At 41.1% G+C, this 16,896-nt stretch overlaps 1 protein-coding gene across 2 annotated transcripts in view; it reads right to left on the bottom strand.

The window, feature by feature from the left end:
* SYNPR (synaptoporin) overlaps positions 1–16,896 on the bottom strand; it is a 291,056-nt gene that overhangs the window by 130,828 nt on the left and 143,332 nt on the right. The window contains exon 1 of one of the 2 annotated variants that reach the window (XM_060021491.1): positions 16,491–16,687. The exons of the other annotated variant lie outside the window; for it this stretch is intronic. Coding sequence (XP_059877474.1) covers positions 16,491–16,514 — 24 coding nt within the window. The 5' untranslated portion in view covers positions 16,515–16,687. Of the gene's footprint in view, positions 1–16,490; positions 16,688–16,896 lie in introns of those variants that run through there. 2 annotated transcript variants of the gene reach the window in all.

The following is a 16,896-nucleotide window of genomic DNA, read 5'->3' as shown; positions in this document are numbered from 1 at the left end:
AGAAACTGCATCTCTTGCATATTTATGCATGAGCATAGGGCTAGACCATACACGACTATTCATTTATTCATTCACTCATTTTCTCCTTCAAATATATACTATTTATTGAGTGTTTAATATGCACCAGACACTGCTATGTTCAGTAAATGCACTGAAGAGCAAAAACAGAGGCTTCCTGTCTTCAAGGAGCTTATAGCTTAATGGAAGAGTGAACATCAATTAAATCACCCCCAAAAGAATCTGAGGTGGCTGAAGGATGTATAAAAGTGGATGATGAAAGGTACTCAGGGTGGGCAGAGGGAACGGAACACGCAGAGGCTCTGTGGGAAGTGGAGCATTTGCGGAGCTGATCTGGATGAAGCAGGTCAGTAGGGGCACGATGGGAGGGCGCGATGTGGTGCAGCAGGCAGGGGCTAGATGCCACAGGGTCTATGGCTTCCACTAAAGATACTGACCTCTAACCTAACACTGAAAATTTATTGGAAGGTTTTAAGCAGGGGAGCTGGATGAGCAGCCTTGAATTGAGAAATGATTGCTCTTGTCACCATGTGGAGAATGCTTGGAGGATGATGTGGTGGGCAGAAGAGTAAAAAACGGTGAGACCTTTTATGGGAAGTTGCAAGAGAACAAGGGAAAGCGAGAGAGGTAAGAGTGGAGATGGAGAGAACTAGACAGATGAAGGGATATTCCGGAGGCAAAAGTGACAGGATTTAGTGTTCAGTTGGATGTTGATGGGCAAGCGAGGTGTCAAGGACAATGCTTTTGAATGAGGGAAGGCAGCGTGTTCCTAGAGCTTGGAAGTAGAGAAATCATAGTAGAGTACTGGATAGGTTGCAAAAATGGGTGGAATTCTTTGCAGCTACTCCCATCAAGAGGTAGAGTCTATTTTTCCAACTCTTGAATTTGTGGTGGCCTTGTGACTTGCCTTGAGCAATAGACTGTGATGAAAGTGACATTGTATAAGTTTTACGCTTAAGCCTTTAAAGCGCTTGCAGTTTTCATGCTCACTCTTGGAAACTCAAGATTGCTATGGAAACAAACCTAAGCTAGCCTCCTAGATGTTGAGAGGTAGGTTGCCCAGTCATTGCCATTTCCCCAAGTGAGAGATAGTTCAGATAACCTCTAGAAAGAGAACCATCTTATTAACTAGAAAATGACCATAGATGCATCATGAGTGAGCTGGTCAAGACCAGCAGACATACTACTTAGCTGAGCTCAGGCCAACTTGTTGAGCCACAGAATCATGAGCTACATAAATAGTGTGGATTGAAGCCATGAAGTTCTGGGGTGGTTTGTTATGCAGCAAAAACTAACTGATAAATAAACTCTGAGAGAGAGAGAGAGAAAGAGAGAGAGAGAGGAGAAGAAGCAGAGGGCAGTGTTATCTAAGTAAAGTATATAAATTCAAGGAAGAATGAACCTTGTTAGTAGATTTTATGTGACTTTATTAATGTAACAATTCAATGACCTTATCAAAAACATATATCAAAAACAAACTTTTAGGCCCCCAAATATCCTGATTTTCATAAAAGGTGTGTGCACAATAGGATTAGGAGTAGACGAGGTAAGAAGAAAATTAATTGAGCGTCTCAAAAGGAGAGTACGATTCATAAGAAGTAGGTTGAAAATTCCTCCATTTAGAGTAAACAAAGGCAAGTCAGGCAAGCCAATACAAACTTATTGTGATCAGTAATATCCAATCATCGGCCAGGAGTAAGGTAATTACATAACCTTCCATGTACCAGGCATGAACACTGTCCAGGCAGTGGAGAGTTCCCCCTTCCTGGACCAATACTTGCTAAATATTTAATGTGCCCCTAATAGAGTTTGAGCTCTGTGGGCCTGTGTAATTCTTCAGGGAACCTTTTCCCTCTTTCTAAGGTAATGCAAATTGGAGTTTGCTCCACTGAGACTTTTGACCCTTTATTAAGTGCAGGAGTTTAATGACTTCCTTATTCTGCAAGTTCTTTTCACTTCTTCCTGTTTTCTAGCTAATAAAGTCAGTTTGTTAGATGCTGAGGCACTTGAAGCTCTCTTCAATCTTATTGTGACCTAATTTATTTTAGCGGATGCAAGAAACTTCACCGAAGAACTCATTCAAATGACACTTCTGTGCTTCTCGTGCTATGCGTATTGGTGAATTCTCACATGTCCTTAATTTCTTAGGGGAAAAACAATGACCTATTAGAACTTTAAGGAAGAAAAAGGAAATAATAAAAAAAAGGATCATTCTAAGTGGAAATATCAATTCAAGAGAATGAATTACTAGAATAAAAAACCTAACTGGAATTGAAAACTATCCTTGGCAAGTCAGGGTTTACACAAAAACACCGAAGGGTTTACCGGGAAGATGATTCTTGCCCTGAGAGAGGGAAAACAACAGCGCTCAGGCATGTATCAGAGCCTCAGATAACTCCCAGAGAGGTACTCTGAGGCAAGCTAGAGAAGACATTCTTAGTTTGGAGAATGATGACCCCAGATACAGAGAAATGAGCAAAGGCCCAGGACGATAAGTGTACCGATTTAACTCCCAGCTGGGCTGGCCCTGCAGCACAGCCCAGGGGACGCCACTGTTGAGGTGCCACTCAGCAAAGAGGGGATCTGCCCTGGGTCTACCAATTCTGGCAGAAAATGCAGGGCACTTTTTGTTGGTATTTGTGTTTGGTCCTCATTTAGGGTGCACAGCTCCAATCTTATAACAGCTGAGGGGGGGGGGTCTCAGGATGAATGTGAGGAAAAGGACTTCAAGGCAGGGGAAAACGAAGGAACAAACAAATAAACAAAACCAAAGAAACTAGTAGCTACCAAAGGGGAGAGGGAAAGAGGGAGGGGCAAATTAGGGGTATGGGATTAAGAGATACAAACTACTATGTATAAAATAAATAAGCAACAAGGATATATTGTATAGCACAGGGAATTATAGCCATTATCTTGTAATAACTTTTAATGGAGTATAATCTGTAAAAATACTGGATCACAATGCTGTACACCTGAGACTAATGTAATATTGTAAATCAACTATACTTCAACAACAAATAAACACAGTTAAACAGATAAACAAAACAAACAACCCCCCCACAAAAACAAACAAACAGAAATCGGCTGGCTGGAGAGTGGGTTCACCTGAGGAGTCTTAAAGGTACTGATGCAACGGAATGTTCCTGCTGAAAGAGCAAATTCTACATGGTTGTCAGTTATTCACTCGACAAACATTTACTGAGGGCCTCCTCTCTGCCAAGCACCACGACTCAGAGACGGTGGAATGACAGCAAAAAGAACAGGGCCTTGATATTTGAGGTTTATTTCAGAGTAAACAATTTAATGGGAACAGGATAAAACACTTGACGTTTAGCATTGAGATTACTGAAGATACACACACACACACACACACACACACACGACTATACACAAAGCAAAATGAGAGGAAAAATGGGGGCATGTTTTTTGAGGTTTAGTACAACTAACTTACTGTGTGAATAAATACACAAATCAGTTGGTGGATTCAGCAGAGTGTGGCTATTACCAACTTTCCATAAGAATTCAACATGCTGCAGGAATTAACAATTTTTTTAAAGAGGGAATAAGAACAGTGGTTAATCCAACAAGTACAATGAGTAGGGTTTTTTTTTTAAAGAGCTTCTACTGTGTTTGCAAATAACAAAATATTATTATTTTCTAACACCATCAGGTCCCTCTACTCTTTTTATTTTAACTGTGGAAAGTGCACTTGATATGAGATCTACCCTCTTAATAAATTTTTCAGTGTACAATACATTATAGTTGACTAAGGTACAATGTCGTACAGCAGCTCTATAGAGCTTATTCCTCTAACTTGACTGAAACCTTATGCCCAGGTCTCTCTACTCTTGATATGTTCTGATTTCTGGCTCCAACCCATCTGCACATGGCAGACACCAAAGCTAACCTTGATAAACTATAGCTCTTAGCTTTGAGGACCTAGCAGAATGAGGCTAAAGAAAGATGCTTTCAGAACATTACTGTCTTTAAGATTATGATTACAGGGAAAATTGTCCTTCAATCATGCTGCATTATTTATGAACCAATTTCTTTTTAACTGACAATCTTAACTTATACTTAAAGTTGACACATTTCTGGATACATATCTGCCTTGTCAGAACTTTGGGGCCACATATATTAGAAAACCATGTGCACTATGTGTTTAGCTGTTTGTACTGCCATCAAGGATGGCTGCATATACTGGATGTTTCCTATTGTTTCCTGAATTTTATGTTCCATATGTAGCTGGCGGGAAAAATGTAGCATTGTGTGCATGACTAACAAAGACATGACCAATTATGACAGTAGAAAATTTCATTATTTCATTAGAGAAATAATTGCAAGTGGAGTTTGAACAGTGTAATGTGAATTTTAACCTCAATGTAATAAGATGAGAAAATTAATGAGGCTGTTCTAGAGTCCAGAGGTAGCCATGGCTCCAGTGGAGCCCAGTTGTGTTCTAATCGTGCTGGAAGAGTTAACATAATATTTAGATCCACTTCTAATATTTTTCTCTTTTAACATATTCTGTCTAGTATTGTCATTATTAGAGTGTAGCATTGTTTGTGGACTAGTGAGAGAATAAGAAGTAGAAATGTTACAGCCTCAAGGTACATTTGGATGTTTAGCTGGTAGAATTCACTAGGATATAATTCCAATTCTGAGTCAGTAAGAATAAACTGTTCCTAAGTTTTAATCAGAAGGTGTTAAGAGAGCAGTATTAGGAATAAAATGCTTAAAAATACCCTTCTAAAACCTAAGTAAAGTTGCTTTGGAAAATTCCATATGTTCCAAACTGTTCTGAAGCTGATGTTCCATGCTTCATAAATTCCATTTGCCATTATATTATTTAATTCCATTTTCATTCTCAGCACCATCATATTTAGACAATGGTAAGAGCTTAAACCTAAAATAACCTCAACAAGTCCCCACATTGCAGACCAATATTCTAGAGCCCTGACCTATATTTTACAAGGCTTTGTAGAGATTGTCAAATAAGGAGAGATTCTGCGGTAGAGTCCACTGTTGAATTCGCGGGGAGAGGATCTTTGCATTATCATTGACCAGTGGTAAACCTCTGGTCAATTGAAAATGTTTTTTCTGAGCCATAGTTTTGCTCCCTTGACAGAAAACTCAATAAACAACTAATCTGTTTGTTTCCTGGGGTTACTGTTAGTATCACATGGAATGATGCACGACGTTGTCAACTTTAAGGGAGGTGTGGAAAGGTGGTACCATTGGTCACTAAGTCTTGAATCAAGTTAAGTTTTTCCAACAGGCTGATTCTTCATTTTAAAGAAAACCTGGGGCTTCCCTGGTGGCGCAGTGGTTGAGAGTCCGCCTGCCGATGCAGGGGTCACGGGTTCATGCCCCGGTCCGGGAAGATCCCACATGCCGGGGAGCGGCTGGGCCCGTGAGCCATGGCCGCTGAGCGTGCGCGTCCGGAGACTGTGCTTAGCAACGGGAGAGGCCACAATAGTGAGAGGCCCGCGTACCGCAAAAAAAATAAATAAATAAAAAATAAAGAAAACCTAAAGATGAAATCCTAAAATTCACGAATGTGAAAAATAGTTATGTACACTTCTACAACTTTTCTGGAAGTTTCCCTTGATAAATTTACTGTTTAATTCAATTTATAAATATATGGGTTTGAAAGAACAGCCCATTCCCTCTACCTGATGTATCTAACAGCTCTGCCCACTATCTAACATTTTCTTTTCTTTGTTTATTATTGCCCATCTCCAGCCTGCTGAGTAACATATAACACTGCTGCATCTCCAGTGCCTGGGAAAGTCCCTTGCACTTAGTAGAATCTTAATAAATGTTTGTTGAATGAATAAATGAATGAATGAATGAAATGATAAGATATATATGCTAAATTAAGTTAAACATCACTTCTAAAGTATTTCAAGTAGGTTTTTCTTTATAGCAACTAATCTATAATTTCATAATTATGTCATGATAATATAGACAATTTGAGAGTAGTGACTTTATAAAATTTCATTCAACAACCAATGATAATAATTACAATCTATTTAGTGTAGTACTCCATGCCACATACTTATATACACTATTGAGAACCTCACAACAGCATCTCCCTCCTCCCAACGGTGAGAATCCTTTCCTCATTTCACAGATGTTAAGTCACTTCATTAAAAATCACACAGCTGGTGGGGAATGGGAACCAGAATCTGAAACCAAGGTCTGGATGGATCATTCCACAGAGATAGTTCCTCCCAAAAGAGGATTAATTAAATGTAAAAATTAAATGTGATTTAATGTAATCCGATAATGTCTTTACTGCATCCTTGTTCTGGATAAAAACCTTAGGAAGGATATTCAATGCTAATCTGACAGTCATTTTCTCCTGGTGTTTGAAGACACCGTTACACTATGTATTTTGGCATTTGCTGCTGTTCTGAGAATTCTGTTTTTAATCTAAGCATCATTTTAAATGAATTCCCCAGGTGATTCTGATATAGGTGGTCCACGGACCACAGTAGCAAACACAATTCTGGAGATAAAAGAGAGACTCAGAGCTTCTACAGAACCTTCCTCCCCAACAGCTCCAGGCTCCTCCATGGGATGACCTGTGATCCCATCCACGAGGAGGGTTAAAGTCATCTCCACTGAAGACACAGAGCAAAGAAAATCTGGGGAGATCAAATAACTGGTCAGTTAGCATCACAACCAGAGCTGAAAGCTGAAAGCCCAGTCTCTTAACTTGTTCTAGAGCTGAGCTTGTGAAACTTAACTGTGCATGTGAACCATATGGAGATCACATAAATGTGGATTTCAGTACTCAGTAGGTCTGGGGTGTAACTCGAGAGTCTGCATTTCCAGCAAGCTCCCAGGCGATGTCAGTGCTGCTGGTCCTTGGTCCATGCTTTGAATTGGAAGTTGTAGAAGCAGCTGGTGGTCCCCCTTGGAATATGCTTAAGGATTAAGCATATGTAAGGACACAACGCTCCTGGTCCCACAAGCTCCGATTTACTCCAAGAAGGATCACTGTATTTCTTACTCAGATGCACATTAACAAAACCCTCTCTGTCCCCATTCTAGAGTATTTTCCAGAATATGAGCCAAATGAGGAATGTCCTAATCAGCCTTTCACAGGTTATCATTGTGTTTAAGTGCCCAGGCTTGGGGTCAAACACACCTAAGCTATAGTCTCAGAATCACCACTCATAAAATGTGTGACCTTGTGACCCTGGACAAGCGGCTCAGGCTCTCTACATCTCCTTTTCCCCACCTTGGAAATACTAATAGCAATCCCTCAGGATGCTGTTGGGAAGGTTCAGACTGTGTGAGATGCAGAGCACAGTGCCTGGTAAACAGTAAGTGCTGTCTAAACGTCAGCTACGTGAACTCTTAGCATCATGTTGTGTGACCCTCATTCCAATATTCCTAGACTTAAGAAAGGAGTCCAAGCCTTTCAGGATTTTATGAGCTCTAATCCTTCCCTCTTCAAACCCCCTCAAAGAGTTATTATGAGGATTAAATGAATTAATATGCATGAAACACTTGGAGCTGTGCCTGTCACATAATTAGTACCCAAGATGGCTTAGCTTTTATTTTTAGCCCTTACTACAATGATAATTAAGTCACTTTTGAGGGATTTTTAAATTGCCTCTTCCCTCATTAGACTGCAACTCTTAGCAGAGTAGGGACTACATCTGTTTTAGTCACTTCTGTATCCTACATCTTAACACTGTGCCTAGCACACAGTTGCTGCTCAATAAATATACAGTAGAAACATAAATGAATGTGTGAACAAATGAATGAGTGAATGATTGAGAAAACATGCTTGCCTTCCTGAAGAGATCCACAGGGAAAAAAAAAAAGCCTTGAGAAACACTCTCCTACAGTGTAGAGGCAGTGGGAGAGAGAGAAGGCAAGCATATTGGGAAACTGGTCTGGGGGAGGGTTGGAAGAGATGTCTTCCAAACTCCTCAGAGGATGAGGAATTTATAAATACCACTCAGAGGAAAGAGGTGAGTTGAGGGAAGGAGACTGGGAGAGGGCTGCCAGCAGATAATGCTCCTGGAAAAAATACCAGCTAACCAAGTTTTCGGATCAAATGTGTCAGGAGACGCTTTGAGGCAAATAAAATATGAGAAATGAGAAACCTTTGAATTTCCTACCCCAGGGGCTAATGAGAAACTCAGGGTGGGCAGCAGGAGGCTTTCCCTGAGCTTTGATCCTTAGGGAGGAAAAAATTGGGATTTGTCAATTCACCTGAGGAGCTCTCTCAGGTGGAGAGAGAAGAGGGTTAAGGTCACACAATATCAGGTCAGAGATCATGTCAACCCCCCTCTTCCCATCCCCTCATAACGAATGGATTATGCCTGGACAGATGGCAGGGAAAGGCTTCCGAGGAAGTTGAAAGGGAAGCACAGAAGCATTCCCTGAGCTGAGCTGATTACAGGGAATTGCTTTATCCATATTGCATTTGGTTTTATTACAGTTATTCTTCAGTGAAGATACTCTGTCTCTGCAACTTATAGTATGAACACAAATCTCTGCTTGAGATAGAATTACCCATCAAACCACTGATAGACTACTGTAGACCCATCCCACAACTGCAGTCATTTTCTTGGTAGACTGGGGAAACGTTCCCCCTCACCTCATGCACACATCAAGGGCACCGAGTGAACACTGACAGCAGAATGAACTTGGATTACAGAGGGAAGGACATAATGATACAATTGTCTAGGCCCACGTGGTCTCCAAAGGGTTTTCTCATATCATTTATGAGAGCGATCCTCTCCAGAACTCTGGGGAGGGGACCCATTATTTCCATTTTACAGATGTGGAGACTGAGGCCCAGAGAAGACTAATGAATTGTCTAAGACCATGAGTGGCAGAGGCAGGATCTGGATCTATCTCCTCTCATTCTAAGTTCAGTTCTTGAAGACAATGCAGGCAGAAGACAGCTTTCTTGATGGGCACTCTGCCACAGCAATATGCTTGGAATGACTCTTATCTTGGCAAAAGCCACGAGGGTCTCAATAGTGACAGATACCTTTTAAAAGTTCATCAGATGATGAAGGATGTGGGCCCAGGTACAGTTGGAGGCCTTCTCCTGGGAAAGCCCTGCATCTATCCAAGCTCAGGAGTACATGTGATGAGCACCACTGCAAATTACTGCCTGTCTTTAATGTGTTCCAGATTCGTGTCCACAACTCTTTTAAGATCCATCCAGGAGCTCAAGGTCTCCTGTAGCCTCTAATGAGGCTGAAATATGGTTAAACTAACCCCAAAGATTCTTGGGTGTACCCAGTTCAAAACGTACGGTCCGATCTCAGGCACCCAGACTTCTGGTGATAACCCAGAACACATGCATTGCTGGCATGTGCCAGATCCATGAACTGGCCTTTCTCCATCTGAAATGCTTCTTCAGCTCACTGGGCTGGAAGTACACTGAGCTCTGCTTTTATCATCCTTCTGTACTGATGTCACCATAAGGCCTGGAGAAACGCAACTCACCTTTCAGGGCTTCAATTTTCTGACTTAAATTAAGGTTTAATGTTTTACTGTCACTGGCAAGAGGTCAGATGGTTTGAGGATGTCATCTCTTCCTGCTGGGATGCTGACTCATTCAGTAGGTACATCTGACTTCAAAGCCCGTGCCCCATCCACTCTGCTGGACTGATCTCTAGAGCTTCCTGTGGTGTTTGTGATGTGTCACTCCACATTCCTTGAACTACTGAGGATGGGAATGAAGAAGCGATGCTGCTATTTGCTATTTGCACTAAGAGTGCAAAACCACCCAGTTAACAAATACTTAGTAAGGAGCCAAGCCTGTGGACCTCCATCCACAGCTACATTGCTATTATTTCCAGTACAGCCTCAAAGAGAGAGTGTGCTTTAAAAATACTTACCTTGGTTTTCTCATTAAATTTTATAACTCTGTAGAAAAACACTGGATTTTTGTGTCAGGACATCTGAGTATGAATCTAAGCTCTATCCACTATTAGTTGCAAGAATTTGGGCATATAGCAATTCTAAATGTCCATTTATTCATCTGTTAAAAGGTTATAATATTTTCCTATTGCCTCATTTGTTGATTGCTGGAATCAAATAGGACAAAATGTAAGGCAAATGAACATGGTAAAGTGTTATACAGAAGGGATATAATAGTAAAAAAAAAAAAGACTTAGAGATGCCTTACTTGTCTTTGTTAGACACGTTGTACAGAATATTTGGGGAAAACCACTGAAAAATCCTGGAGTTAACCATGCAGCAGTGTATCTGAAAGTCAGAGAAGTAGAAATGCTAAGGGAAGATTCGGTCAAAGCTGTTGGTTATTACTCAGTTTCTTGCAAGGTTTTAACTAGGGGTTATTTGGCATTGTCTGGAGATGATTTTGGTTCTTACAACTTGGTGGGTTGGGGGGGCATTTGGCTACTGACATCTAGTGGGTAGAGGCAAGGGATGCTGCAAAACACCCTGAAATGCTTATAACAGCCCCACATCAACGAATTATCTGGGCCAAAATGTTAATAGTGTTGAAGTTGAGAAATCCTGGCCTACTAGAAGCTGCTTGAGTTCAGAAACTAGTATACCGTATTTATTCCTGTGTTCTAGCACCTAGCGTTGCACTTGGCACAAAGTGAACACTATATATATATATATATATATATATATTCTGAATAAATGAACACCCACAGAGAACCCGATAATGTCAGTTAGAACTAATCATACTGCCACTGCAAGTCTTATCTCCTCTAGGCACCCTCTCTGTCTACTCTCGTAGCTTCTTTACTTTTCTGTCCTGTTGTAGCTTCATCCCTCTTTCCCCCTCCCAACATCGGGCAAGAGTGAGAATAGCGTATCAAATCTGAGGATGCCTTGTAATGACAAATAATGCTTAGAAGGCACAACTACAAGACTTCCCCCAGCTCCCCACCTTCAGACCACTCCATTTCAGCCAGACGAATAATCAGATCAGTAAAAAAATGGATTCACTCTCTGAAGGAAATGGATTCCTTCACTGAGCATAAACAGACAGGACCAAAAGCACATATTTCCTGCAAATGTCTTACTAGAACAGTTCAATTATGCTTTTAAAAAGACACATCCTGAGCCATGAAAAAGAAACTAGGTTTAGATGAGAAAAAGGAAAATGAAGGCATTTAGTTCTGGGAGCACAGATATTATGTCTATCTGTTCATCACGGCATCTCTGAAGCCTAGTGTGGTACCTGGCACTTGGTAAGCATCCTTAAATATTTGCGGAATGCAAGAATAGCCTGGTGAAGTCAACACTCCAAGCATTCCCTCAAATCTGCCCCCAGTTAAAAAAAATTATTTTTTGGTCTCAACCATTCAATTTCATAGGAAGGCAAATTGAATGTCATAGGCTTTGAAAAATTATATCCCGTTTCTTCCCTCATCCAAAGCTAGATAAACATATATGGGTTCATCATTGAGAGGTAGATGTCACTATGGTGACTTGAAAAGTCCTCAAGTAATAATCTATATTGGGCACAAATGTTCTTAAAGCCATTTTTTACCAGAAATAAAACAAGTCTAAAATATTTGTCATATCTTTGCCAGAAAGCCTACTCAGAGACAGTGTGTGGTAATTTGGGAGGATTTAAAGATTCTGTAAGCAGGGCTAAAGAAGTCACATGGGGATTATCAATAGAAGCATTTTACCCCCAACCTACCAGTCCCCCCCGCCAAACTCTAATGAAATGATTACCCCCTTACATTTGGCCAACCCAAAGCTCCACAGTGAACTGATTGCCCCATGTTGGGAATAAGCTTTCCAGAAACCGTAGTGGAATGCATTTGAAGTTGCCCAGGAACCATTTTCCATTAAGACTTTTGGCTAGAATCTGTTCAAAAATGATCACTGTAAAATATATTAATTATGCAGATCCATCAGTCTGCAGAGTAGAGTGACTGAGGTGCTTCCATTCTCAACTCATCCCTAAACTTTAAACATTTAAAGGCACACCAATGACCAGGAGCCTCTTCTAGAGGACTGAATGCCTCATGTGTTCCTTTCAGGCTCAAAATCCTCCCTGATTCCATCTTCTTAGACAAGGATGGAACAGGCCCACCAGCTCTGTTTGTACACCAGCTTAGAATGTTTGATGACAAATTCAAGCCTCGTCCCACGCTCATTATGTCTTAACACCAGATGCTATTCCTGCATACTCAATAGATCATTCTTAAGCTCTTAAGGATCAACTTGATTAAGTACACACATCCACAGCCAAAGAAAAGGCAGAAGGAAATGTAGGTAAGATGAAAGAGTCTCTCCTGTGATTTATTTTGGATTTGGTCTCCTCTCGGAAGAAAGCTCTATCTTGGAGATGGAGACTGACATATGATGTGCTTTATAAAATTGTCTCTAAGCTTAGTTTTAAGGGATAAGCCTACATTTCATGAACACTGTGGATGAGTACAACATATTTCTTTAAAGTAAAAGTGCTCATTTGATGACTGTTAATATATTTAAAACTCTCACAGATGCTGGTGGAAAACGCAGATTGATTTAAATTTCTTTATCCTGACTGGCTCTAATACCACACTCTCTGATTAAACCATCCAATTATTATTATTTATTTATTTTTTGCGGTACGCGGGCCTCTCACTGTTGTGGCCTCTCCCGTTGAGGAGCACAGGCTCCGGACACGCAGGCAGGCTCAGCGGCCATGGCTCACGGGCCCAGCCGCTCCGTGGCATGTGGGATCTTCCTGGACCGGGGCACGAACCCGTGTCCCCTGCATCGGCAGGTGGACTCTCAACCACTGCGCCACAAGGGGAGCCCCCAGTTATTATTTTTTAAGAGCAAGAAAAAGAGGTCAATAAGTTTTACCTCTGACAAAAATGACTATCGTTTTGGAAACACATCTTACTGAGTACTGCACTCTGATCTCTTTAATTTACTCTACACCAGGAGTAATTCAAAAGCTATCACTATTAGATGCAGCAGACCACACCAAGAAGTCAATATTGTGTCAACACTTCAAAACTGGACCCTTAATCCTCCCAATTTGGGATGGCTTGTTTTTGTTGGTTTGTTTGTTCATCTGTGTTTTTAGATCCCTCTGGTTTGGGGTGAAATAGAGCAAAAGTGTCCTAAGCTAGGTTCTCCCTTCTAGCAACATTTTCATCACTCACAATCCTTTCTCTCTCACTGAGGGAAGAAAATGCAGCATTTCACAGGCTCACCTCATGACGGGTGTGCCCTGCTTCTAGTCTGAAAACTGCCAGTGGAGGAGAAATTTCAAACATATTGATTCTACTCAGTTGCATTTTCCTCCTAAAAGATCCAGTTGAATTCTATTGGCTTAAATGGATTTCAAATGGAGAGTTCCGTGCTCAGGTGCAAAAGAATGCATCTGGGGCCTCTGAGTTTCAACTTTGTCACACTTCTCAGCATGCTTATTGGCAGCTGTTTTCAGTTTTTCATTACCCAGGTGGTAGAGGCGCTTTGCAATATTCTACCTGAAGGGCCACGTCAGTGCTTTCCAGCTGGCCACAAAGTGCGAGAAACTCATGCTGGGTGTGAGTAAGAAAAAAAAGGTGAGAATTTTACAAAGTCTCCACAAATACATCAATTCAGTAGCAACTGCTTTTTATATTTTGCATCAGTGATAAACCAGATACCTTGAGGTATTGATATGTGTGTTATCATCACATCTTAATTTTGACTCTATGTTCGAAAGATTGAAAACCAAAGGGATGGATTTCTTGTGATCAATTAAAAAAAGCTACCTTAATTCAGCCACTTCTGCCTATAGCTCTCCCTAGACTGGCTCCCTCTTGTGAGATCCACATCTTTATAGTTGAGTGGAAATACAATGCACACTCGCTAGTTACAAACACATAATTAGCCTGGAGTCACAAAGGCAGAGCCTGAGAAGAAGGAGGCTATGTAGCTTCGGCGGGGGGGGGGGGGGAAGCACTAATGAAAATATGGTGTAAAAAAAAATATGGTGTGTTATGGTACACCCTGCAAGTCACTGCAGGCTAGGAGTCGGCTGTAGATTGTACTGATGAAGTGAAACCCTGGCTGAGGGGAGAGATGAAGAGCCTGACTCTGGAATGAGCCTGTCTGGCTCTGAGTTTCATCATTATCACCGTGTTGCCACAAACGAATGGCACACTTGCCCTCTGTCTCCGTTTTCTTATCTGTAAAACGGGGATTTATCTGTAAATCTCCCTCCTGGGATAGCTGTGAAGATTCAAGGAAACAAGCCACGTAAAATGCTTAGCACAGTGCCAGGCATACAGTAGGTACTTACTAAATGGAAACGACGACTGCATTCCTCATCTTGCTAAAAAGAATAAGTGGTCTCAACGTGAAATCAAAATTCCCTTTGTTATTCTCCCCTACATGGCACAGATTTTTATTCCTTTGAAGAGACTACAACAGTTTTGGGGGTAATGGCATTCTGGACTTTTCCAAAGGGATGCTTTCAAGACCAGGCACGTTCATCCTAAATCACACAAAAGGTCTTGACCTCTCCAAGATACAGATGCCCCACTGTCCTTCCTATATCAGTGGGTGCGAGCCTGCTGGGAGCCCTAACAGTTTTGTAAACTGGCAACCCGCAGGACAAGACAGATGCTTTCACCTGCAGGGTGACCCCCGCCTTCCACCGCCCAGATCTGCATTCACTTCTGTTACTGAACAGCTTCAGAGGATGATCAACTCCGTTTACAGCTAGCGACTTTGTACATAACCTGTTAATGACGGCCATGTAAAGAGAAAGATGACAAAAATATTAAGGGATGTTGGGGGAGTGGGTGTTTGGGGAGACAAAGACAGATGTTCAGTGCTGTTGAGTTTCCTTAGCGGTAAATGCTAACAGCCCAAGGATAGATGTTTTCTTTTTCAACAAACTACCAACTAAGGAACACTTGGTGCTCGTGAGGGTTTATGGCATCTAAGGCTGTTATAAGGAACATGCTTCTTGTGACCAGTAAGAGGCAATGTAAGTTCATATGGGTTTAGAAGATTTTTAAAAAATGTATAATAGTTTATTACTATACATTCAAATGAATACTTTAAATGTAGTCTTATTTCTTTTAAATTTTTACTGGAGGATTTTTGAGGCTGAACTCAATTAACCAAAATTCAAAATTCTGTTTGTCAGAATGAGTAGTTCCATTCCAGCTTGTAAAGGGTGTGTGAGGGGCAGAATGCCCAAAAGAAGCAGACGTGAGGACCACATTCCTATATTCCCAGACACTAGTGTTCCCATGAGCTGCCCCTAGATTACTTCAGGATCTGAATCATTGCTCTTCCGAAAAAGAATTCTATGCCTAAGAGGTCTAGGCACACACAACGTTCCTAACTTTACTTTCAAAATCTCTGAAGGATAGTCAGACCCCCTCTTGCTTCTTATTCAGTGGTGCCTTTAACTTTCATTATAAATATATTCTCTAATCCATTTCACCATGAAAAAGACTATGCAGATTTGTTGATTGTGTAACAAAAAGAGAAGATGAGAACCTCAGTTTATTTCCATTAGAGCAATTATTTAATCATCCAATCATCTCTGTCTAGGATAATTATATTGACAGACTTTCTCTCAGAGTTCTGAATTAACAACAAAGAATTCAGATCCTCTAACACTCTCTAGAAAAACAGATGATAGAAAAAAAGCAGTTAACCAGGTAACGCCTTTAAAAATCATAACTAGCAGTGGCGAGCAGATCACGGTACGGCACTAGTTTGAATTGAATAACAGCAACTTTTCTCTTGATCAGCGTCAGATACAGAAACATGAGAGCCAGGGCTGGGCATTTGACAGACGGTGGCACAAACACACAGTGCAAAGACAGAAGAGAAGCAACAGCCACTTGTGATTAGATCTTTTCAAGGAATTCTAGAGATGTACTTTAATGATCTGAACACTTTTCATACATTCAGGTCTTTTAAAGGTGCACGTACCTCATCTTAGAGGAAACTCATCTCATCCATTCTACCCTGGCTTAAGGCCTCATGAAATTAGCACACCCCTTCTTGGCACAGCACAAAATATTTGGTAACTATTTATGGAGTTTATGAAATTCTTGCTCTGACATTGAGGAAGAAACTTTAATTAAAATGATATGCAGATTATGGCACAACGAACATACTTAAAGACATTAAACACTCCCGGTGGGAGGCAGAATGACGTTACATTTTTATGAAGCCAAATGTAAGTTTGCTTAGTTTCCTTACTATGTTCAGAGAAACCCAGCGCATCCTTCAACAACTAAGGTAAGCATCACACTCTTATACAACAGAGCTCTCTGGCTTAGACAGATGAATATGAGCAAGCAAAGTAAGAAAAAAAAAGACATTGTCCCTAAAGATTTCAGAAAATGATATTTGGAAAGATACGTGACGGTACAGTCTAAATCTATGCAAACACACACACGCACACACGCGCACGCACACACACACACACACACACCCCACCCCAGCCAGCTGTAAATCAAGAGAGAGATAAAACTTACCGGAGCAAATATCACCATACACATTTACAAAAGAATTGATCATCCAACTTCCCTCTCCTGAAAGAAAATAGAGGCTCTCTCATACTAAAAATCAAGCTTCTCTGTCCACAGCACGAGCCACTGGTCCCTCTTTTTATGAAGCAAAGGAGGAGAACAAGAAAATCAATGAGGAGGGTAAGTGAGATGTTATACCAATCAGGTAGCAGCTTCTGCCTTATTTGCAGAGAGATGGCAAAACGGTCATATTATTAGACAGTGACAACCCACAGCCGAAGTACAGGAACCTGATACTTCCCTCTGGTGAAAGGCTGCCTGGCTTTTTGGGAGGTGGTTACCATCCCACACTTGGCTCTTTGCTCCCAACTGCAAGGGCAGGACCGGCTGCTTTGAGCAAGCCAGCTGCATC

Source organism: Delphinus delphis, chromosome 10 (genome assembly GCF_949987515.2).
Source record: "Delphinus delphis chromosome 10, mDelDel1.2, whole genome shotgun sequence".
NCBI classification, from domain to species: Eukaryota; Metazoa; Chordata; class Mammalia; order Artiodactyla; family Delphinidae; genus Delphinus; species Delphinus delphis.
This window is presented reverse-complemented; position numbering and strand designations above follow the sequence as displayed.